Source organism: Mercurialis annua, linkage group LG3 (genome assembly GCF_937616625.2).
Source record: "Mercurialis annua linkage group LG3, ddMerAnnu1.2, whole genome shotgun sequence".
Taxonomy (NCBI): Eukaryota; Viridiplantae; Streptophyta; class Magnoliopsida; order Malpighiales; family Euphorbiaceae; genus Mercurialis; species Mercurialis annua.
This window is the reverse complement of record NC_065572.1, coordinates 2,475,075-2,500,885: the sequence shown is the minus strand read 5'-3', so window position 1 is coordinate 2,500,885 and position 25,811 is coordinate 2,475,075. Positions and strand designations below refer to the sequence as shown.

Below are 25,811 nucleotides of genomic sequence, written 5' to 3'. Positions count from 1 at the left end.
GTGATATGCTAGTTCACAAATGACGTGGTAAACTGAGTCTACCTGAGAACCTCTCTTATTATTAATGTGCTAAAGAAATTTTTTTATATATACTCAGTCTACCATGTCATTTATAGACTAAGCCAATCAAATAATGACACATTATTAAAATGATGTCAATCTTGTAAATTTATTTGTTACTTATTTACACATTTGAATAGTAATATTACAAGATTGTCATCATTTTAATGACGTATCATAATGCGATAGACTTAATTTACAGATGACGTGGTGGATTGAGTCTACCTAAGAATTTCTCTATGCCACAACAACAAGACCTTAACAAAATGATATCTAATACTTATGCCGTCTAACCTATAACTTATTGGTAATAAAAATGAATTCAATTAAGCTTAATATGGATATTTCATACAAAACCTAAATGGACCAAAACAATTAACATTTCTGAATTCTTTAAACCATTATCACCATTTTATTTTGGATGTTTTTGCAATAAAATCAGCAAATATAAAAATATTAAAAAACGTCAACGTTTCATGATATTCATAAGAACAAGTCTAGACATGGCGATAATCTAATTTATTTTTCAAAAAGAAAAAGAGGAGTAATAAGAAAAAAATAAAAGAATTACTACTTTTTTCGCAATAATTTTTATCCAGAGAACCTTCTTAGCTTCTTTTACATTATTTTTCTTCTTCCTCAAGCCTCCCTTACAGCTAAACCATCTCCTCAAAATCTAGGGTTTTTTTTCTTCCTCCAGTGGCAATAAATATAAAATAGGATAATAAATTCCTAATCAGAACAATCACTATTCCAAGGTACAAATTCTCCACTTCCTTTAATTTATTAAAATTTTATAGCACTAAAATTGCTCACACAAATCCTTAATTTTGACCTATTTTTTGCTCTCATTTATTTTTCCTTGATTAAGCTAGGGTTCTTGATTTTCTATTGTGTGTATTGCTGTTTTAATAGGCATTAGTGTTGTAAAATGGCGAGAGCTGCTGCTGCAACGGCTAATCCAGGTGGTAGAAGCGGTGTCCGTATTGTTGTTGCCGGTGACAGTGGTACTGGAAAGTCTAGCTTGATAGTAACTGCCGCTGCTGACTCTTATCCGCCCAATGTTCCTCCTGTTCTGCCGCCTACACGGTTGCCTGAGGAGTTTTACCCTGACCGTGTTCCCGTTACTATCATCGACACTTCATCTAGGTATTCTTCATAGTTTTTAATTTATATATTCATGTTGGTTTATTTTTTTATTGGAACTTTTTGCATTCATATATAACATATATTACATTAAAAAAACATCACTCGTTTTATCTATATACTAAGGAACATTTTATTTTATTATAATAAAATGTGTAATTAGAAATACTTTTTCGTTTATTATAGATTGGGTTAAGTGAGATGCTGTTTCAAACTAAGAGATTCTTGGTTATTTACTATGTGATTGTTTTTAGAGCGGAGGATGCTGGTAAAGTAGCTGAAGAATTGAGACAAGCTGATGCAGTCGTTCTAACTTACGCATGTGATCGGCCGGAGACTCTTGATCAATTGAGTACTTTCTGGCTTCCTGAGCTTCGTCGATTGGAGGTTTAATTTTTTTTATTGTTATTGTTGCTATGTTTGTATGTGTGTTTCTGTTTTTGTTAAAATTGTAATGGACGGACATGTATGGGATATTTGTGGTGGAAGAAAGCATATGTGCAGGAGCGAATAGGCATGTCTTTTTTTTGGGCTGACCAAAAAATTATTTGGTGTCGTAATTTAAATTACTCAATGTTAACCAAAGAAGAAATTCATTTGTGGTAATTAATTAATACTTTGTGTTGTGCTCTAAATTTGTATATGTATTTGCAACTGATAGTTTCATGCACACATACTGAAGAGAAAGAGAGTTTGTCTTTGTATGTTTACATGTTCTGAGTATTTGTAACTTATGTTTCTGAATGAACAGGTGAGGGTGCCTGTCATAGTGGTGGGTTGCAAGCTGGATTTAAGGGATGAGAACCAGCCAGTAACCTTGGAGACAGTGATGTCGCCAATAATGCAACAATTTCGGGAGATTGAAACTTGTATCGAATGCTCAGCATTCAAACAAATTCAGGTATATTTCGATTCCCTGCGGTTGCTGCCATTTATGTTAAATCACTTTGCAGAAGAGAGAGAAATGATGCCATTACAATGTTATACTGATTGAATGGCAGTGAGAATATGGTATTTTTCAAAAGCTTTTCTATTTTTCTTAAACATTTATTTCTTCAAAATGTTATCCATTATTTATTTATCATTTTACTGATTTGCTCCTTATACTGATATTTTTTTCTCAACTTCTTATGAACATGCATTTATTTTCAAATAATGACAAGGATATGATTTGAATTTCTTGGAACCTACAGCTCGTTAGCGGATGACTCTTCTTTCTTGACTTTGTAGGCTCTGCTTTGGGTTTCTGTATTGAACAATCTAACTATGGAAAATTTGTTTTTTCATAGATCCCAGAGGTTTTCTTCTATGCTCAAAAGGCAGTACTCCATCCAACTGGCCCACTATTTGATCAGGAAACACAAACTTTGAAGCCGAGGTGTGTCAGAGCCTTGAAGCGTATATTTATTCTTTGTGATCACGACAGAGATGGCGCCCTCAGTGATGCAGAATTAAATGACTTTCAGGTATTCATGACCATTTATCAGTCCTTCCTCTCTCTGTATTTGTTTTCGGCAATGCTCTATGTTTCTGTGTGGAATGTGGATAGATTAGGAATATTTATAATTTAATGTGTTAGTAATGTCTAGGTTAAATCATTGTGTTGAAAGTCAACCTTAAAATATCTGAAATAATCACCAAAATTTTGAGCGTAAAATTTCTCGTCTTTGGCGTTCGCGGACTGGTGATGCATTCATAGGCTTGAGCACTCACTAATATGCTTGGTTGGATATCATTAAAGTTTTTATGCAAAAGGCTTGCGAACTATCTAATATTATTTTTGTCATCAGGTCAAATGTTTCAATGCTCCATTACAACCTTCTGAAATAGTTGGTGTTAAGAGAGTTGTGGAAGAAAAGTTACCTGGTGGAGAAGGCACTGATAGAGGAGTCAATGAACGTGGTCTTACTCTTACTGGATTCCTTTTTCTTCATGCATTGTTCATAGAAAAAGGTCGCCTTGAGACAACTTGGACTGTCCTTAGAAAGTTTGGATACACTGATGATATCAAACTTGCTGATGAACTAATCCCAACATTCAAGCGAGCTCCTGATCAGGTAACCTTCTGCTAAAGGTAAACTGTAACCACATTGGTCTCTATCACTTCAGATTTTACATTTAAGTGATGCATACTAGTGATCTTTTTCACCTTTAATGATAATTAGGAAATTTTCATGTTAGATTGCCTTGTTTTTTAGCTGGTTGGGACTAGGGAAGTTATTACTCAATTTGCATTGCAATCTCTGAATTGAATTATATAATCTTCATGCTAAAACTTGGCCAACTTTCCCATCTTTGCATGATATGCCATGTCCCTGTATTATTGATTTGGTTTGGTTTGGTTTGGTCAATGGTCATTTGACTTTGTGCCTTGCTGAAGCTTGAGACGGGTGGTCCTTTGAATTGACAGGTTCCTTATTTTCATTTGCTCTTTCATGTGTTGTATTATCTTTAATAGTTATCTTCTTATGTGGCAATATTACCATTTTTTCAGTGTCTTTTCCCTGCATGCCGGTGATTGAGAAGTTGCTTACCTTTAGTTCTCATTTGTTGTAGAGTGTGGAGCTCACAGGTGAAACTATCGAATTCTTGAAGGGAATCTTTGAATTGTTCGACAGTGATTATGTATGTTACCATGTCTCTCTCTAGTATTTCCAATAGTATCTAAAATAGGGTTTTTATCAATAATTTTCATTTTTTTTCGTGTGCAAGCATTTCCTTCCCTTATACTTGTCTGCAAGTCATATTTCATATTGCCATCTTACACTTGTCAGCATCTTTCATATTACCATAGTAGTTCTGAGTTCTTAAAATTTTCACTACATGGGTATTGTTCTGACAGGATAATAACCTGCGACCATTGGAACTTGAGGATATTTTTTCTACTGCACCAGAAAGGTACTCCAGCTTTATTTGGAGGAGTTACTGTTATTACTTGGTTTCCTCTCAATTAGTAAAATGATATTCTTGCAAAAAGCCTACTGTTAAAATGTAATCTTTTAATACGGTTAAGCTCTGATATTGATCTCTGTTTTGGATGGCTAACATGATAAGCTTGCTTTAATGTTGAACTTCCATTTAAGTGCCTATACCTGTCTCTTACGATAGAATTTTTTTCTTTGTTTTGTCTTGCCAATTTTAAGTATCAGCTTGTTCTTATATAAGATATGACAATTCTCTTTTCAACTTCAGCCCTTGGGATGAGACTCCATATAAGGATGCTGCAGAAAAAACGGCATTGGGGGGGCTATCAGTCAATGCATTTTTGTCAGAGGTATTCATATAGTATACTCCTCTCTCTCATATAGAATAGGTTGTTTAGCGTCATATGTATACAGTTTTTCCTTAAAGCCATGCTGAGCAGTGTACAGGTTGAAATTTGACATTTGAACTGATCATGCATTAGTTGCAACTTAGTGCTGTTCATTCCATGTAATTGGCTGTTAGTGTGCATTAGAAGATTTATGAGTTTATGTAATTCCTTTTTTTGGGAAGTGATGCTGGTTAGATAGTTCATTTGATATTATATGAAAAAATAGCAACAACTTGAGCAGTTTGGCTAATTCCATTTCTTGTTCAGCCTGTGTACTTATCAAGATTTCCACGTGTTTCAGTGGGCCTTAATGACACTTCTAGACTCATCTCGTGCTGTGGAGAATCTGATTTACATTGGATATCCCGGTGATCCCTCTGCTGCTGTCCGGATTACGCGAAGACGGCGTCTAGATCGCAAGAAACAACAATCCGAAAGAAATGTCTTCCAGTGCTTTGTCTTTGGACCTAAGAATGCTGGGAAATCATCATTGTTGAATTCTTTCATTGGAAGGTTCATTATCTTGATCCATAGTTGAAAGGCTATACATCTTTGAATCTTTAGATGAAAGCCCATGTAAATTAGGTCAAGTAGATAGTACCATGTCTGATATTTAGTTTCCATCCATTAAATTCATTATTTTTTCTGTTGTTGAACACAGGCCATTTTCTGAAGCTCCTTCTTCCAATATTGAGGATTTTTATGCTGTGAATGTTGTTGATCTACCTGGGGTAAGTACCAATATATTGAGTTTCGGTACCCTAAACATTAATCACTGGATATAATATGTTTTTTTCCTATTGCTTCCTGTTTTCTTTCTCCACTTGTTTGAAGGATTGGAGAGAGGGTAAGAGGATGACTAGAATGCATGGGTTCATACATTATCTTTGAATTCTACAATTCAATTCAAAGATGCATCTTTTAGTAACGGAAGTACTTGAAGGGACCAAGTCAAAAAGTGTAGTCGATGGATGTTTTATGTTGTCTTGATCTGCATTCTAGTTGTGGTACCTCCCAGTTTTGTGGTACATGAGGCTTTTCTTTGTTTTGTTTGCAGGGAATTAAAAAAACCCTCATTTTAAGAGAGATTCCTGAGAATGGAGTTAAGAAGCTGCTTTCTGATAAGGAGTCTTTGGCATCATGTGACATAGCGGTCTTTGTTCATGACAGGTATAGAGTAGCCACATGATAATTTTTGTCAATCAAATGAGTGGCAGTTTGTTGTTCCATTTGCTCGTAAAATTCTAGATTTCTTATCATGCGCTTCATATCACGACAATACTATCCCTTTGCTACCAATTTTTATTGCCTGCTACTACTTTAGCAGCATTTTTTAAAGGTTTTTTTTACTGTTGCAGCTCTAGTGAGTCCTCATGGAAGAGAGCAACTGAATTGCTTGTAGAAGTGGCCAGTCATGGTGAGGATACTGGCTTTGAGGTGCCTTGCCTAATTATTGCAGCTAAAGATGATCTGATTTCGTTTCCAATGGCAATACAGGAATCTACAAGGGTATTTATTTTCTTCACGACTCTTTCTTCATGGACTCAATATGTAATTGAGTTTGAAAGCTTTTACTTTACTAAGCTCGACAATTCTAGTGCAAGATTTGCATACTTATTGTGTCTCACATTTTACGAACTTACTCAGTTTGTTTGATCAATGGCGTGTTTCTAAATTTCTGGTAGTCTGATTTTCTTCATAGCAAGTAAGCTGATATATGTTGGATGATGTCAATAGTACCAATTTCTAGATGCAATTCACTTTATTAACTGAAACCGAATTAACCAATTTATTTTGGTTAATTCGGTCAGTTCGATTAAAGTTACGAGTTCTACAAATTCGGTGAGCCACATTGACAGATTATAGTGTTCAGTTTCGTTAGTTTGGTTAATTCTGTTAAAGAGCTAAAAGAATTTGGTTAATTCGGTATGGATAATTCAGTTTGGTTTAAACCAAACCAACCAAATGTTCACCCCTAGTACTAGTTGCTTCCAAGATGAGTGTTTTTTGCTTGCATGGCTGCTTTTCTGATAAAGCAGAAAACATTTACAGCCATAATCATTGTGATTTTTGGCTTGTGTAGATTACTCAAGATATGGGAACAGAAGCTCCTATTCCCATTAGTTGTAAGATGGGTGATACCAACAATGTCTTCCGTAGGATTGTTAGCGCAGCAGAACACCCTCATTTGAGCATTCCTGAAACAGAAGCAGGGAGAAGTCGTAAGCAGTACCATCGGCTTATTAATCGCTCTCTTATGTGCGTTTCAGGTATGTCAATCTTCCAAACTCTTAGCTCTACCAAGTTTTATTACATGCACATGAAGTCGGAACTTTGTTTTGCTACATTTACTTTACTCGTACAAATAATTGATCATCTGCCTTGTTTGACTTTGCTCTGCTATTGCAGTTGGAGCCGCTGTAGGCATCATTGGGCTGGCAGCATTCAGAGTCTATAGCGCAAGGAAAAATACATCTGGCTGAAGGATATAGATTTGTTTTGTCGGGAATGACTTCATATCGCCTTTGATGGTGGTTCGTTAGCTGAGGCGGCTTGCTTGTAAAATATGCAATTTAGCCTGATGCCATTTAGTTTTTGAGTTTGCAACTCTTTCCATCAGGAATTTCATAATTTGAGTGGGAGAGTTATTGGTAGTTGAATGTTTAGTTTTATGTATCATGTTATTGTGCAGGGCTTGTGCAATAATAAAGAAATTTTGCCTGGTTCGCTGCTACCTTTGTAAGCATTAACTTCAAGACAGATTGGTGCGTGCGAGGTTATATTAATATATTGGAGATTCAGAAGGAAAAAAAATCGAACACTGGTGAGGTTAAGCACAAGTAAAAAATTACGGAGTTGCCAAATTATGTATTTTCAAAAAACAGCTATTAATTTTTAATTTTTAAAAGGCAAAAGGTACAAAAAAACCCTCGTAGTTTTTATAAAAGTACAAATCAGCCCTTTTACTTTTTTGGGGTATAATTAAGCCCTCTTTATTTTCAAATAGAACAAATAACTCCTTTCATCCAACATCATTAGAAACGCTCGTTAATGGCTGACATGTTTCTTATAATCATATAGGACAAAAGTTCAAAAATAATTTTAATATTTAAAATATTTACCAAAATTTTGAGGGGGTAAGTGTCCCAAAAGTAAACTAAAAGGGTTTATTTGTTCGATTTTAAAATAATAAGGGTTTAATTGTTCAATTTTTAAAACACGGGGGCTTAATTATGCCCAAATAAAGTAAAAGGGATGATCTGTACTTTTGAGAAAAACTCGAGGTTTTTTTTTACCTTCTGCCTTTTTAAAATTTTGATAACTAAATTTTAATTTAATAATTCCGGAATGTCATTTAATGCTTTTTGGTGAATTTTTGTGCAAGTGGGCAGCAGAAAAAGCTACTTGTCATGTTATTTATTTTTAAGGTTATCAAACTATGTATTTTAAAGAAAATATATTCTACAATTTTAAAATTGTGTTAATTTGATATATAAATCGCGGTTTTCACATGTAGTTTCATTTTAATGGCGTAATACAAATTCCGACCTTATAGCCCCTTTGCGATCTTATCTTGATATTGAAAACTTGTCAATTTTACCAAATTTCGCATTTTATCGCACTTGAAAATTTGAAGTACTTATACATGCAGAAGAAGCAAGAAAGAGTGTTTTTATTACATTGCCTTCTGACTGTAACCACCTTGAGTTCTGCTTTGCCAGCCTACTGATTTAGGACCATAAGCATGAAACTGTCTCTCAATTTGGTACTCTTCACTGCATTCCCTTTCTAATTTCAAACAGTAATGCCTAAACACTTCAACTGTCACTTGAAGTCTATATTCCAAACTAAATATGAATTTAGTCTCCATTCTGTTCATTTCTGCTGTGCTCACTCCTCCTACCTTTGCATAGTAAGCATTGTTGTAACACCTGCAAATTAATACCTAATCAGAATAGCATCAACAAGAATTGCTTTGTCCTAAGACCTCGGTTCCGTACAAGAGCGATAATATCTAGGGTTTGTGGTCTCGGGTACGAGCAAGAAACCGAGTATTCTGGTATCAAATTCAATTCGTTTCATGGAATTCTATTGTAGGAGTATAGTCCGTATGTCGTGCCTTACACTTTTAAGGTATATCTCACCCTTAGTACTAGTCACTAAGTCGGAACAACTTCTCCGGATTTTTACAGAATAAAATGCAAAAGATACCCCAAATGCTATCTAAATCTGAAAAAAAGAAAACTAGATGAAATATCAGTGTTAAATCCGAAAGTCCGTACCAGACTAATCTTTTATCCAATTTGAGATTTATCATGGATTTAGACTTATTATATGTAGAAAAGAAACAATCTCATACTCAAGAGACGACAAGTGATAAAACATAAACAAATTTGAAAGTACATTTTTAACCATTAATTCTTGGTTTGTACTTACTCATCATCCAAAAATTTTGCAGCTAGCATGATACTTGTGATCAGAAGACGGTGAACGTTGAGACGAGTAAGATATGAATCGTTCCCACGAAGAAATCTTTCGATGTATATATACGCAACAAGAAAGCAAGAATTGCTGCACTTTGCATACTTAAATATCCGTTCTATGTATTGCTTGATACTCAAGTAAGGTGATCTTGATCCATGAAATACTGTAATAACTTCTTTTCTTCTCGATCCATCGAACAATTTTTCGTTCTTTAGAATTGATTTTTCAAGAACAGATGCAATAAGAAGTAACACTCTTGGAATTCCTGAAATTCTTCCACCAGATTCATATAATCCTAAAGATGAATATGTTTCTGATTCAATCATATTTGTCATTTTTCTAAATTATTTACCAGTTGTTCATAGTCACTGCAATTTGTAAATTTTGATTCTTGAAGATATTTATAGTTGTACAAGAGTCTGAAATAAATGTAAAGTTGCTTTATTGAAATTGATTCTTTTCTTTGAGTTAAAGCTATAGTGGAATGTAATTAATTAATTATGTGGCATTAGAAAATAGAAATTATTCTTTTACTGGGCCAATGTGGAGAATCATTCAATGCTTTACATTGCACTAGAAAAAAAAAATTCCTTGGAGACTATGATCACCAAGGAATTATACTCCAAATTGCATGCATCAAGTTATATATATATCCAATTTTAAAAACTTAAATTGCAAAGGCCTAAATTGATTAGAAAATTAAAACATTTTCAAGTTTTTGTAATTCTAACTTTGCAATTTTAACTTAATTTTAGATATATGCAACAATTTTCGACAACTCCCCGATCAATTTAATAGCATATGTTTAATCTCACATGATATTCACGCTGTCAAAAAACTATGAAAGTCGTGGACTAAATTGTTTAACTAAAAGTGCAAATATTTTCAAATTTTAGTTAAAACTGTAATTAAAGGTCAAACATTTAGGCAATATGATTTTTTTTGACAGTATGAAAATTAGGGGTGGGCATGGACCGGTTAACCGGTCCACGAGGGTAATATGTAAACCGGTTCATAGTAGATCGGTTTTTAAAATTAAAAACCTAAACCTAAAATTTTAAACGGTTAACCATTAAATCGGTTAACCATTTAAAACGGTTCGGTTTTTCGGTTTAGCGGTTTTAACCATGAAACCATTAAAAAAATTAGATATAAAAAAGATAAAATTTATAGATAAAATTTTAAATATAGTCTAATAATTAAACTTTAATTTCATTCTATTTAATTATTAAAATATAAAATTTTTTATTCCTATTTCAATTAGGTATATAAATATTTTATTTAGAAAAATAAAGTTCTTTATATATATATATATACTCCTAAAATAAAAATATATTGATAAATAAAATATTTTTTAAATATTTTTTTGTTTAGAATTTTTATATGCGTAGATGTAAAATATATTTTATTTGAATAATTAAAAACATATGTATATATATATATATATATATATATATATATATATTATTTATAAACCGGTTAACCGATTAACCGCGGTTTTTAAAATTTCAAAACCTAAACCTAAACCATTAACCATAAAAATTAAAAATTAAAACCTAAACCTAAACTCTTGGACCGGTTAACCATATTTTCCGATTCGGTTTTACGGTTTCGGTTCGGTTTTGCGGTTTGACCGGTTTTTTTGCCCACCCCTAATGAAAATCACCTGAATTTGACTCGCTCGCACTATTAAATTAATTGAGGTCAATTTGTTAAAATCACTGTGAACGTTCAAAATTAGACAAAAGTTAAGTCAAATGTTTGAATTTTCTGGCCATTAAGCCAATTGCAAATGAGAAAAATAAACAAAAACCGATTGATTTTAATATTTTTACTTTCGACCTTAATCGAACCGAAAAACCCATCTGTATATAAGAGAAATTCTTACCTAGTTCCGGTCCATAAATTTTCCATGCACCTACCCAATGAGGTGTTAGAAAATCTAATACAATTTTCTCTCTCTTTTTATAATTTTCTCTTTCTTCTCATTTCTTTAACACCTTATTGGATATGTTCATTAACTTTTCATGGACCGGGTCTAGATAAGAACTTCCCCGTATATAAATCCATCATTGACCTAAAGATAGGGACATTTAGTAATGTATGTTTCATCAACTCAATCCTGAGAATGTTGGAATCTTTGTGGTTGGCCATATAATAATTAAGCTATTGGAAGCTGACCACTCACCAAGTTTGGATGAATGTCACTCTTTTTCTAATAATAATTAAATAAATGAGAATTTTATTATTATAAAAAAGTAAAAAATTGTGTTTTTCAAGTCGTTAGAGTAGAGAAGTACATTGTTAAGGTCATTCTTTCAGATTAATTTTTTTATTTGGTTGGAAGAAGAGACTGAAGAATTGTTAATTAACTTCAACGAAATGATAAAATCAAAATATCATTATAAAAAATTTAATTAAAATTACAACAATCCGAATTGAATTATCATTCTCTCTCAAAATCGTACTTAATAAAATAAAATAAAATTCAAATCTGAATGATGTATAAGTTAAATGGTAATAAACAAAGGTAATATTTTCTATTGATTTAATAAAATTTTAAATGTTTATGAATATTTATATATGTTATTATCAATTTTTATCATACAAGTAATTTAAAATACTGACCAAGCTCTCATAATTTTTACTTCATGATATATTTATCAATTATATTATAATTAAGGCCTAATAATAAATCTAAACCTTTATGAATTGTTAAAATTTTATCCAATTTTTTTAATTTTTGTAATAACAGCCTAATTTCAACATTTGGTTATCATTTTAGCCAATTTTTTTCCAGTTAATTTAATTGTATTAAATTTTTAGTTGAATTTATCAATTAACTCTGTATTTAGTAAAATTCATTTTCAAAATTTTAAAATTTTACTTCTAATATTAAAAAAAAATAAAGTTAAATCTAATTACAAATTCTCTATTTTTTTAATGATTGAAGCAAAAAAAAAAATTTTGAAGCTAAAAATGACTGAAAAATTACAATAAAATTAATATGTATTGTATTGAAGTAAAAAATTAGAAAAAATAAATTGATTGAAAAAAGTGGTTAAAAATGCAACGAAATGTTAAAATTAGGCTATTATTATAAAAATTAAAAAATTTAAATAAAATTGCTACAACGCATAAATGTTTGAATGTAATTTTCCATTAAATCTATAATTAAAGTATTAAAAAAACATAAATTCAAATTTATCACCGAAACAACATAACAATAAATAGTAAAACAGAACCAAATTATAATAAAACAACCAAAGAATGTTTCAACTTAGTAATTTCCCCTTAAAATAAACAATACGCCACCAAATTATAGGTACACGACTTAAAAAAAAACGGTCAAATAAAAAAATAGCAGAACCTGGATAAAATTAGTATCATCTCTCCACATATATAAAATTCAATAATTAACCCCCAAAAAAATTGTCATTACCAGATAAAAGCTAAACTAATAATGAAGTTTATGATCATAAGTACTACCAAACAATGTATTATACTTATGTTTCTGCTCGTATCGGCCATGAAATCTCAAGGCAAAGTGACCGTTGTTATCCAATATGCTCTTGAAAATAATGCTAATCTTCCCGTACGTTGCATGTCAAAAGATAATTACCTAGGAGTTCAGATTTTGAATGCGACAAATTTGTATTATTCATTTTCGTTTAATACTAATTTTTGGGGAACTACGTTATTTCATTGCAATTTTTTGTTGCAAGGAAATAATGTTAGAAAATTGGCTGTTTACGATTATAACCAGGATTCACGTACATGCAGTACCTGTCGTTGGGTAATAACGAATACGTATGGCTGCTTGGTGAATCCTAAGGTTCCTAATACGTATGCTAAATGTTATTTTTGGAACATTCCGGGGTAAATCAGTTTACGGTACTTGCCGTGTGTCTCACGTTAGGGTTTTGGAACCCTAGTTTCGACATGTTTCTGCTGTACAACTCAACTTCTTTCTAATGAAATAAATTGATAATATAGAAAATTATAGTAGTGTTGAATGTTGATGAGCAGTAGGTATACGATATTACATGTTTCTGCTGTACAACTCAACTTCTTTCTAATGAAATAAATTGATAATAGTAGAAAATTATAGTGTTGAATGTTGATGAGCTGTAGGTATACGATATTACAAATAAAGTAGTATTAATTGTCATTTATTTTCACGTTTTACAGAATAATAGAAAATAATCAACAATTTATATTCAAAGTATTAAGATCAAAGTTGTCCGCACAGACCACTTTAATGCAAATATAGTGGTATAACTCTTGTTTTATAATTATGTTCTTATAATTACCTCTTTCAATCGAGTAGCTTCAATTCTTTACTCAATAACTAATCTCGCGTCAAGTAATTATTTGATCAAGTAACTACTAATATTAAGCTCAATAATAAAAATTGTATGAATAAAGAAAGATAATTAAAGTTCAATTTACTTATTAATCCATATTATTAATATTATTATAGATTAGATAATTTAATTAGCTAGACATTGAAAAATATTAGTAAGATTATAGTTAGGTTATTAAAACTTAAAAATTTAAAAGTCGTTAACTGTTATAAATATTATGGGAGGAGGAGCGCGTGTGAAAAGAGTTGAATTTACGATCTAACAAACTCTTACACAACGCTTATATTATTTAAACTGTAGCTCATCGGTGATACTTAGTAATTAATAATCAAAATTTGTTTTATCAACTCAATCCTGGGAATGTTTGGAATCTTTGTGGTTGGCCATATAATAATAAGCTAAATTGGAAACTGACCACTCACCAAGTTTGGATGACAAGTTGAGAGGTTGAATGTCACTCTTCTTCTAATAATAATTAAATAAATGAGAATTTCATTATTATGAAAAGGAAAAAAAATAGTATTTTTAAGTCGTTTAGAGAAGTATATTGTTAAAATCATTTTTTCAGATTAATCTTTTTATTTTGTTGGAGAGGAGACTAAAAAATTGTTAATTAATTTCTCTTGCGTGAAGTGGTTTATCACCACCTATCAATTCAAATTTAAATAGGGAATAAACTATTAGAAACTCGTATAGCCTCTCAAGAAATTTGATATTTTCCTTAAAAAAATAAACTTCATAACTAATATCTAAATAAAAAGAGTTAATGTCAAAAAAAATCACGAACTTTACACGTTTTCTCATTTTAATCACGCAATTTAAATTTTCTCATTTTCATGCACGAACTACCACTTTTTCTCAAATTCATGCACGGTGCTGAGGTGGCACTAATTCATTGGTGCAAAATGACATCCACCTCAGCGAATTACACTAATGGAGCTGTGACACTTCAACACCATGTATGAATTTTGAGAGAAAGTGCTACTTCGTGCATGAAAATGAAAAAATTTAAATTGCGTGATTAAAATTTTAACCTTCTAACTTAAAGCTGTAGGATTTTAATTTTAAAGGAGTTAAATTACAATATATATTATATAAAAGGATAATTTTTAAATTAGAAAGAAAATTGCAAAATTTATGAACTTTTAAATATTAATTTTAATAATTTTTTTAAGTTAAAGGAGGCCATGGCCTCCTATTCCCTCCCCGTCATTATTTGAAGCCTATCTCACTTTATAATAAATTCTTAATTAATTGTATGAAACGTTTAATGTCTCTAATCATTTTTGAAAATCAGAGTACATTTAACGGTTTTCATTTTGTAATTAAGCTATTACTAGTTAATATTATCCTAATCATTCCTTACAAACAAAGCATTCACCACTATTTAAGATTATCTAAAATTTTCCTCCGAAATCAATCATCAATGAAATGCTTTGATTACAAAATTTGCAATAACAGGTAGGAAATATAAAAATTGGCCAACAACAATAAAACGTGCAGCCATGCAATATGGCATCAATTATCTTTCAATTATTGTGGAAAAGTATATGTTAGGTCCATGCACTTGTTCATTTTTTTGCATTCAATCCCTAAACTTTTATTTGTCAACATTAAGTACCTATACTTTTTTATAGAACATTATATTCCATTTGCCATAGAAATAAAGTGCGTGTATTTCACGCATTATTAGTACGACTGAGATAATGTTTACACTTTAATTTTAGTATAATCGAGTCCTTTCATTTTTATTTTATTAATATATTAAATCTCTAATTTTTTCTTATCTAAAAGTGACATTTTTAATACTTTTGGTGACAAAGGAAGTTAATATCTATAAAATTAAAAGTATAAGATCTCATATTGACAAATAGAAGTGCATGGCTCTAATATCAAAAACACGATAAGTATAGGAATCCAAATCTGCATTATGCCTATATTAGTACCAAACTCTTTATATTTATTATTTTTTAAGTCTTCATCATATATATCATTACCACATATATATGTATAATACAAATAAAGACTTTTGGTAATACTACTGAATCAAAAATCATGTCCTCCTATAAGCCTCACCAAAAATCATTTCAAAAACTCTTCATTATCTATCTCATTTTGCTTTCATTGTCTCTCACTTTTCTTGCATTATCTTTCAACACAAAACCCCTTATTACAAACCCTAGTTCTTCACTTCTCGATTCTACCCATGATTGGTTTCATTATATTCTCTCTAAAAAGATTAATACCAAGAAAATCAAGATCGGTTTAGTCAACGTAAACAACGATATAACGACTCGAATTTACGATGCACATGAATTGGTCGAGGCGGTTTCGGTTAATTTTGATCATATTTCAAATAACAATATTAGATGGGAAGATTTTTTCCCGGAGTGGATAGATGAGGATCAGAAGTGGGGTGCACCGCGGTGTCCGGAGATTCCTCTGCCGCGGCTGGAGGATTACGGTGGCCTGGATGTGGTGGTGGCTAGAGTTCCTTGTGGTGGTAATAATAATGGTGGTGGTAGTGAAGGTATTAGGGATGTTTTCAGGTTACAAGTAAATTTGGTGGTGGCTAATCTTGTGGTGGCAAATGGATGGGTTAAACCTGATATTAATCGGACGGTGTATGTTGTGTTCATGGGATCATGTGGACCAATGCAAGAAATTTTTAGATGTGATGATCTGTTATCACATGTAGGTGATTATTGGGTTTATAAACCTGATTTAAAGAAGTTGAAGCAGAAATTATTGATGCCTGTTGGTTCATGCCAAATTGCTCCTGCTTATGCACAAACAGGTATGGTTTAGTTTAATCATTTGTTAATTTCTTTCTTAATTTGTTTTAATGAAAAATTCTCATTATAATCTGATTTTTTGGAAGGATTATACAATTAAGGAAAGTAATAATGGTATGGCTTAAATGTTTATAATTAATTAAAAATTTGGAGTTGGTGGGGTTTTGGTGAGATTTCTTTTGATTAGCACGTAATAAATTAGAAACAAATAAGCTTCATTATTAAAAAATATGTAATGTTTTGACCTTTTTATTTTAATCGAAAGTCCGATACGTCATCTGTAAAATAAATCAATCAATAACATTATAGCACCTCAACAAAATAATGGTAAAATTGTAATATTATTATTAAAATTTGAACATATTTATTATAATTTTTCATCATTTTAATGAATTGTTATAATGTGATTGGCTTATTTCATGAACACGTCGTAGACTCGGTCTATCAAAAATAATTCCTATAGTCTAACCTTTTGAAAATGTAAATTTTGACCTAATTTGGATAAGTGTATTTCAATTGTAATTAAATATTCAGTTTCTTTTTTAAAAATCAAACTTTTTATTTTATATAAATTTTAATCTAATTTAAATAGATACTTTTCGATTCAAAAAATATTATATTTGATATTAAACTAAAAAAACCACAATTTTCAGAAGGAAAAGAAATTAAAAAAAATCACGTTTTTCTATATATGGATATAACTATTTGACTATACTTGAATTATACTTATTGAAATAGTCAAATCAACATTTTGGAAAATCAAATCATAATAAAAAAAATAATAAAATTAAATATCTTTAAATAATTAGACCAAACAAGTATTATAAGGAAATATTGGCGATGATTTGACACATCAAATTAATAATTTTCAACATATGTGTCAAGAAAGAATAGCTTTCATTTTTATTTCCAAATTTGAATATTTCCTTTTATTTTGTAAATTACATTAAATAATAAATACCAAGATTTATCTACCAGTTGTCGGAAGGTAGATGAATGTAATCAGTCTAGACGTACACATATGGTAATGATGAATTTATTTTATGCATTTATTTGGTAATATAGTAAGCAAAAGAGGTCCTTTTTATAAAATAATGACTGAAGGAGAAATATGAATCGAACAAAATTCTTATATTAATCTAGTTAGCAATATTACGATTATGACTTTTGGTGTGCATATGTTTTTTAGTTTAGCATCAAATAATATTTGAGTTAATTAAATTTAACTTTTGAAAATATTATATTAGTAAAAAATTTAATATGTTTAATTTAACATTCTTATGTACCGATCGATGGATCATATTTAAAATTCTTATGTTGAAATGCAGGTGATGAAATTTGGCGACCACGAGTAAATCCTAACTTAAAAAGAAAAATTGCCTATGCAACAGTTCTTCACTCCTCAGAAGCTTATGTTTGTGGTGCAATTGCATTAGCACAAAGTATAATCCAAACCAACTCTACCAAAGCCCTAATCCTCCTCCATGATTCGTCGATAACCCCGAAATCACTTCGAGGATTACGAGCAGCCGGTTGGAAAACCAAGTTAATCGAACCCATTAGAAGCCCCTCCGCCAAGAAAGGTTCATACAATGAATGGAACTATAGCAAACTTAGGGTTTGGCAATTAACAAAATATGACAAAATCATATTTATAGATGCCGACATTGTAGTACTGAAAAACATTGATGAATTCTTCACTTACCCTCAGTTATCGGCATCAGGAAACGACAAATCGTTGTTCAATTCCGGGATTATGGTGATCGAGCCATCGGAATGTATGTTCCAAGACTTGATGTCAAAAACTCGAATATTAGCATCGTATAATGGCGGTGATCAAGGGTTTCTGAACGAAGCGTTTACGTGGTGGCATAGATTACCGAAGAAGTTGAATTATCTTAAGGTTTATCGGAACCGAATAAACGATAATCATCGTGAAATTCCGAACCATGTTTATGCGGTTCATTTGTTAGGGTTAAAGCCATGGGTGTGTTATAAGGATTATGATTGCAATTGGGATAAGGAAGATCATCAAATATTTGCTAGTGACTCGGCTCATAAAAGGTGGTGGCATGTATATGAAGCAATGCCGAAGAAATTGCAGAAATTTTGTGGATTAACAAAGCAAATGGATTCAAGAATTAGAAAGTGGAGAGGAATTGCTCAAAAATTAGGGTTAGCTGATGAGCATTGGAAGCTTAATGCAAAAGACCCTAGGCAATACCATTTTGTTGATATGTAATATTTTTAATTTGTTTGTGAATGTGATGATGTAGTTTTTTAATTTTCAGTTTTTGATGAGTTGCATTTCAGGATTCTAATTGTGATAATATTTTTTTATTTTTTTTGAGAAACAAATTGTGATAATATAGCCATATAGGATCATAGAAAATAATTTATTCTACTGATAACAGAAAAAATGCGTACTTCATTATTGTAAGTTTTTTTTTGCTACTATTATTGCAAGTTTAATCTATCACGTCATTTATAAACTAAATTTAACATATTATATAAAATGATGAAAATATTGTAATAAATATATAATAAATGTATATATATTTTAATAGTAATATTATAATATTGTCTTCATTTTAATTTAATTATATGCTTGATCCAAAAAAATTAAAAAATCATCTCTACATATACCTTTTAGAAATTTAAAAAATAACTTTATGTAAATCTTTTATCATATATTTTATTTATAATACATATAAACAATCCATATTTATTATAACTAAAAAATCCAGTTGAATCCGATTAAACCAGTCAAACCATAAACTCCAGAAGGAGCCGGTTCAATCTCCGATTCGGGCTTTAAACAAGATTGGAGTGACAAAAGCCCATTATAAAATCAGTTGAAAATATTGGGTAGTTGTGTAGTTCAGCTCCTCGATGCTTCTTCAAACTTACAACCAGGTACGCCTATTGCTTTCACTTTGTATCTACAAAAATGTTGCGCAAACTTTCAACAGTATTAAATGTTGCCAATATAAACAAGATGATCTTAATGAGTACCCTTAAATGCTGGGATGTAGTGTGAGGAAAAATATGATACCTGTTTTGGGTTACTTGGAGAAAATTGATGTTGCTAGGTCTATACATTGATCCGCAAGCCAGCGTTGTTGTTGAACTTATGCCCGTCCTTAAGTTTCTTCGCGAACTTGATGTGGAGAAACAGGATCTCGGATATGTTCTTTCTATGTATCCTGAGCTTCTCGGGTTTAAGCTTGAAGGGACGATGAGTGCTTCTGTGGGTTATCTTGTCAGCATTGGTGTTAGTCCTAGAGATATTGGTCCGATGGTCACACAATATCCGTGTTTATTGGGGATGAGTGTTAAAAGTCAACAACAACTCCTTAGATTTTTCTAGAATTACCTAGGAACTCCTAATTCTAGAATCTAGTGCTACTAATTAAGGAAATATCTAGAAAATAGTAAATAAAGAAAGGCCTAGAAATTTGTCCCACCGCCATATGTGGGCTATATATATATATGTGATGATCCTCAACTTTGTAATATATGCATAAGGGTAACAGTGAAAAGCATAGTGAGTGTGTGTATGCAGTAAGTGTGTACGTCAGTGGATAATTAGCAAGAGTGTGTACAAATTATATTTTAGTACAAAATAAATAAAAGTTGTTACAATTTAGTCCTCCTAAAAATTAACAACTGGTATCAGAGCAGGACGGTCAGGGACCGGTTCGAGAAAAGGTCGAGCAAACGATCCGGGATCGTGGTACTTTGAATCGCCGCAAGCACGCAGTCAGGGACCGTGCAGAGTATTGGTCAGGGACCAAGTAATTTGGTTAAGTGGAGAAAATAACCAAACAAATGGCGGATTTTTCAACATCGGTGAGTACCCTTGAAAAACTCAATGCTAGTAACTATAGCACATGGAGTACTCGTATGCAATTTTATTTGCTCGGTCAAGATCTCTGGGAGATCGTCGGAGGGAGTGAAACTACACCCCCGACAAGTCAGGATGACCTTAAAATGTGGAAGGTCAGGGCCGGTAAAGCTTTATATGCTTTATCGATATCGGTGGAGGACGATTTGCTGCAACACGTCAAGGACGCGAAAACGCCCAAAGAGGCGTGGGACACTCTTGCTGGAGTATACACACGGAAAAACGATGTCAAGCTCCAACAACTCGAGAACGAGTTGCTATCGATGTCACAAAAAGATTTAACGGTGAGTCAATACTTCTCCAAAGTTAAATCTTTATGTCAAGAAATTTCAAAGTTGGATCCTGAAAATAAAATTACGGAGACAAGAATGCGAAGAATAATCACTCACGGGCTACGTCCAGAGTTCAATGCTCTTGTGACCGCAACCCGTGGATGGTCAAAGGAACCAACTTTGAATGAGTTAGAAAATGTATTGGCAAATCAAGAGGAATTAGACAAGCAAATGTCTAAAACCTCAATCAAAGAAGAGGAGAGAGCCCTCTTCAGTAGTAAAAATGGTAAGGATCCACAAAGGGTGAGATCCAACAACGGAGGAAGAACGCCAATGCAAGAAAATTGGCGAAGACGACAAGGAAGGAGCTGGCAACAAGGGGGAGTTCAACGAAAAACCAACAATGATCGACGAGAGGAGACGAGACGACGTACAAATAATCAATGTTTCGTTTGTGGCAAACGAGGTCACTATGCTCGCGACTGTTGGTATAGAAAAGTTGAAGGAAACGTGGCATCCACACACCCACAGGTGGAAACTGAAGAAGAATGGGATTTTCAAGTGTCACGACCCAATTTCATGAATCGTGACCGGCGCTAGGGTATGGGTATGGTCGTACCAAAACCCGTAGCAAGCCTTGCAGAAAACAATTAAATATTTAAACCTGTAGAAAACTGCTCGGGGGCAACCGAGACTCCAACCTAAGTCTAGCAATTTATATTGCAGTTCTAATATAAATTACTTAAATATCTGAAATGCTCAACATCAATGCCTTAAATATAATAATAAAATAATACAGAGTAAACATGCCAATAATCAATAATCGATCGAATCGATAATCCCAAAGTGCATTAACAAATGTAATCTATAAACTAGTTCTACTGCGGTCTAAGAGTTTGAAAATAATAACTATTTTAAATAACATAAAACCTCCGAGGATCAAAGAATCGGAGTGGACCAGCTTTTAAATCATAAACCTGGAAAATTTGGGAAAACAACGGGGTCAGATATACTGAGATGAGTTCGCAATACTATTTACATTTATTAAGTTTAAAACCCTTAAATCAAAACAGTTTATACTAATATAGTATGATTATGGAAAACAGTATTGAAATGATCCCAGCGTAAGTATGACATAGCATACCGATAAACCCAGAGTGGACGGGAACAAATCCTCGTCATATAAATATACCAGCGTAAGCAAGACTTTAGTCTGCCGTTTCCCAGAGTACTTACCGGTGCACACAGTCTCGATACAAGCCTATCGAGTAGCTCGTTTCAATCCAGATCCATAATCCGTAAAAACAGTTCACAAACATTTATAATATTAAAATATGATGCGGTACTTAATAAAGCGGTAAATAGCACTACAAACTCACTGCTTGCTAATCCACGTGAAAACCTGACAAGCGACCAAAACCTGAATCGACTCCAAAGCACGCACAGTCGACGAGTCTAAGAACAGAGTAAACCAATATTAAAATCAACCCCTAACTCTAGAGAGTACTAGACACCATATAGGACTAGCACAATAAAAAGTCAGGTAAATCACATAGAGTAACACAGTACTCAGACAAATTAAAATGCCATTGCAAAACAAGTATATTGAGTTCCCGCTTTAAAATTTGTTCCGGAAAATATTACTTAAATAATAATTAAATAATAATTAAAATGAATTCCTCAAATAGTGGGTTAGCCGAGTTACCAATAACTATCAAGCTACCTCATATGTCGGGTGATCCAAGTCTAACCCGACCCAAAATATTTTATCAAAATATAAAGCAGAGTTTATAATTCCAAAAATAACTTGATAAAATAAATATATTCATATCCAATTATAAACCATAGTTTATAATTATAGAAACAACTTTGATAAAATAATAATCAAAATTTAAAACGGAACTCAATAACTTATAACTCAAGTAACCATTAGTTACCGACAATTACTTAATTAAATGAGTTAATAAAATAATTTAAAAGCTAAAATATAATTTTAGCAAATTGGCACTCCAACCAATAATTCTTAAAAATGATAATTATCTGAGTAATTATCCGACTAAAAGAAAATTATAAAATTAACATTAATTTGTAATTTCCAAATCAATATAAATTATAATACATATACCAATTTTAGATTAACAAAATCAAAACAACTAGATAATAAACAAAATAAATATATTTTTAGATTTGAAAAACACTATCAAATAACACTTTTAGAAATTAAAACGATATTTAAAAGTCCGGTTTTAAAACCGGTATTTAATTAAATCTCCTACTCCATTCATGAACGTAATTAATCATTAAAATAATCATTATGAGTAAACCGTTAAAATATTGAGCAATGGCCAACCTATCCATGCTGCCAACCAATTGAAATACATGATCATGAGATAACAATACAATCAAACTTTTGAATTCAAAATTTCCGTCAAAACAACCCAAGAAACAAGAATTCAAAAACCAATATGATAACCATTTAACAATAAACATTCATCAAAGACTAATCAAAAGTAACATGTATGCATGGCAGCCATAACCATTTCAAGTAATTAAAGGAATCAACGATATCACAGTAGCATATTAATAATAACACCTAAACCATCAAGAAACAAGAAATTTGGCGGCAGTACAAGGACAAGGATGAACAATAGCCAACAAATTCACAGAAACGATGGATAATGAACAAAGCAATTTATCACAATAATCCACAATTTTAATCAGTTATAAGTTATAACATAAGAATATAATGAAATCATCAGTATGAGGAGCAATGGATATTGGCAGAAAACACAAATTAAAACAGTCAATTATAAGATTCATAAACGATAAAATGACGGCGCTAATAATGAATAGATTAACGAACCATTTTTTAATTCCGAAGCTTAGGGATTATAGAGGACCGTGTCTGCTATGGCTGAGACGAGACGGCTCCCAAATTGATGCTACAACGAACAAGAACGAGTTAAGGAACGTAGGTATCGATTCATAACCCAAAACCGAGAAACCGAGATTTGAACTCAACGATTTTGACAAACTTCAAGAGAGATTTGCAGCGAGACTTTTAGAGAATATTAAGATGTAATGACGGCTAGGGTTTTGTTTATAAACTTAAAAAAAAAATAGGTGAAATAATATAGGGTTAGAAAACGTTTTATTTATGATGAACAATATGCAGCAAAACTGCAATTAGAACAAAATAAGTTGATCACATTATTTGGGCTTAAACGTGAATGGGCTAACAAAATTTAGTACATGGCTAACTTAAGTAAGTGCATGGGCTTTAATTTAATATTATACTTTCTTCTTCTTCTTCTTCTTCTTCTTCTTATTATTATTATTATTATTATTATTATTATTATTATGGCGGAACGTAAAAATAAATACGGGGTATTACATTCTCCCCAACTTATTAAAAATTCGTCCTCGAATTTACCACAAAACCAAAGTACTTATAAAACCAATTATAGCACGCAAGAAATCACATGTAACTTAAAATACGAAGCAAAGCATCCTCAACGGAACAAAAGAAAACAATTACGCATCACAATTTCCGATCCCTATAATCACTCAAGCCCGAGTGACAAGTCAAAGGGAAAAAAACACATAACTCAGCTTAAGTAAAATGAAACCATAATCTCAAAAGGTTAAACCAAACTCTTACCCAAAGGTAATTCTACTACAATGACAACTGAGGAAAGTCAACGAAACATAATTTAGCCGAAAACACGCTGAAAATATATGGGGTATTACATTCTCCCCAACTTAGAGAAATTTGATCTCATATTTAAAAATGATTTGAAAACTCGAAAGATCACCACACGCATACGCGAAAATTTTCTGAGTTCAACAACCTGGTACTTCAAATGACTCTCCAAACACCACGTGTGAACGAAAAAAAAAAATTATTTTTCAATCAGAAATAATCAATACGCTAAACGAGAAAAAGTTTCAAAATGACAAGATCAAGTCTCCAATATTACTAAGCAACACTACACATGTAGGAACAATCCCAAAATTCAAATCGAAAACTTATTATGCTAAACTCCAATGCTATAAACTGATAACCTACAAGCACTGTCTATTGAAAATAATCTTACATCACTTAACGCCTACATACTATAAAATTTATAGTGGTCACAACACCAAATGTCCCCTATGAGAAAGCTTAACAGCAGATCAATATGTTATCTGATCAAAAATGCTCTCACAAAATAACGGCGGAAACTAAATACCACTAAAACCGTCCCGATTCAACTAACTAAGATCAACTCGACAATATCTTTCACTTTTCAAACCTAGACGTAAAAATGCACACCAATTCTAAGAAATACATAACTTAAACTCCTTGCCACAGAATCCTTCATCCTCAAATTCATCTTGAATCACTAACACCTCGAATCCTATCGAAGATCATTCAGATCACATCACAATTAATCGGATTATTGGTTATGCTCAAAACAAAATTTTCCAGGAAAAAAAAACAAATAAAATAAAAAAAAAACGCTTCCCTTAAACACAAATATATAATAACACAATCCACCTTCGATTTGAAATCACTGGCACCTCAATTTATTTTTCACTTTCACCCGAAAATAATTAACCCGATGAAAAATCCTTTTGTCCGTAAACGTATCAACAAAATAAACTCTCATTTTTTTTATCATAATCAAATTTTACTTTCAAAATAAATTCACGATTTTTATATAATCTTTCGTTTAGAAAAGTCTTAAAATCTACTTTTAAATCAAGCTGATAAAATTACATCACTTTTCCCAAAAATAAATTTGCAAATGAGAACCCCTTTGTTTACGAAATAGTTTCCATACTGGTATCGAAACTTTTTAAACAAATATTAAATCTGTAAAAACAAGATTGCTTTTAGTTCTTTCTAAAAACACACGCAAAGCATAACCAATGTTTTTCAAAACAAAACTCCTCAAATCATATACTCTAAGCTGACACAATTTTTTTAAACCTAACTCAATATTTTTCCGCGCTTACCACGACTAAACCTCAAGTGCAACCTTATAACCATAGCTCCTAATTACAATATACTGATACTTCAACACTATAGAATAAATCCTTACAATATACCTTTTAAATCACCACCGTCATCACAGAGTATTGTCTAGATACCAACCAGATAAAATTTTCAAAACCGTTTGATATTTAACAACTTTTTAAACACAATTTTCACAATATAACTCGCGAGTTTATAGCAAAACATTTTTCTTGAAAAGTCTCACTCATAAAATTTATTTTACATAATTCTGCGCCAGGGTGATGACAGCTCTCATCCCCAAACTGTTACATTCAACCCTAATAATTTAATGTCGTGATGAATGTTTTAAATGCATGTATCAATTATTTATTTCACTTTTAATTAGTGCTCATACTCAATGCAGTTTCCTATTTGTGGCATTTCAAATGCATGTTCATGACATGTCTGGGCATAATTATGTGATA

The 25,811-nt window shown here is 31.8% G+C and overlaps 3 protein-coding genes across 3 annotated transcripts; 2 read left to right on the top strand and 1 right to left on the bottom strand.

The window, feature by feature from the left end:
• The first annotated feature begins 650 nt into the window (after nucleotides 1–650).
• LOC126673672 (mitochondrial Rho GTPase 1-like) lies at nucleotides 651–7,253 on the top strand. The gene is made up of 15 exons (XM_050367902.2): nucleotides 651–818; nucleotides 976–1,209; nucleotides 1,461–1,593; nucleotides 1,958–2,107; nucleotides 2,496–2,672; nucleotides 2,997–3,263; nucleotides 3,763–3,831; nucleotides 4,049–4,104; nucleotides 4,399–4,480; nucleotides 4,821–5,032; nucleotides 5,181–5,250; nucleotides 5,577–5,689; nucleotides 5,878–6,028; nucleotides 6,603–6,789; nucleotides 6,929–7,253. Exons 2-15 carry the CDS (start codon nucleotides 992–994, stop codon nucleotides 7,000–7,002), a joined length of 1,959 nt encoding a protein of 652 aa, XP_050223859.1. The 5' UTR covers nucleotides 651–818; nucleotides 976–991; the 3' UTR covers nucleotides 7,003–7,253.
• An 826-nt stretch (nucleotides 7,254–8,079) lies between these two features.
• Nucleotides 8,080–9,392, bottom strand: LOC126674195 (cyclin-P3-1). Its single transcript, XM_050368604.1, has 2 exons — nucleotides 8,957–9,392; nucleotides 8,080–8,451 (listed from the first exon to the last, which is right to left on the bottom strand). The coding sequence occupies exons 1-2, from the start codon at nucleotides 9,337–9,339 to the stop codon at nucleotides 8,196–8,198; spliced, it is 639 nt and encodes a 212-aa protein (XP_050224561.1). The 5' UTR covers nucleotides 9,340–9,392; the 3' UTR covers nucleotides 8,080–8,195.
• A 5,993-nt stretch (nucleotides 9,393–15,385) lies between these two features.
• LOC126671547 (putative UDP-glucuronate:xylan alpha-glucuronosyltransferase 4) lies at nucleotides 15,386–18,450 on the top strand. The gene is made up of 2 exons (XM_050365324.2): nucleotides 15,386–16,168; nucleotides 17,495–18,450. Exons 1-2 carry the CDS (start codon nucleotides 15,427–15,429, stop codon nucleotides 18,406–18,408), a joined length of 1,656 nt encoding a protein of 551 aa, XP_050221281.1. The 5' UTR covers nucleotides 15,386–15,426; the 3' UTR covers nucleotides 18,409–18,450.
• Nucleotides 18,451–25,811: the final 7,361 nt, after the last annotated feature.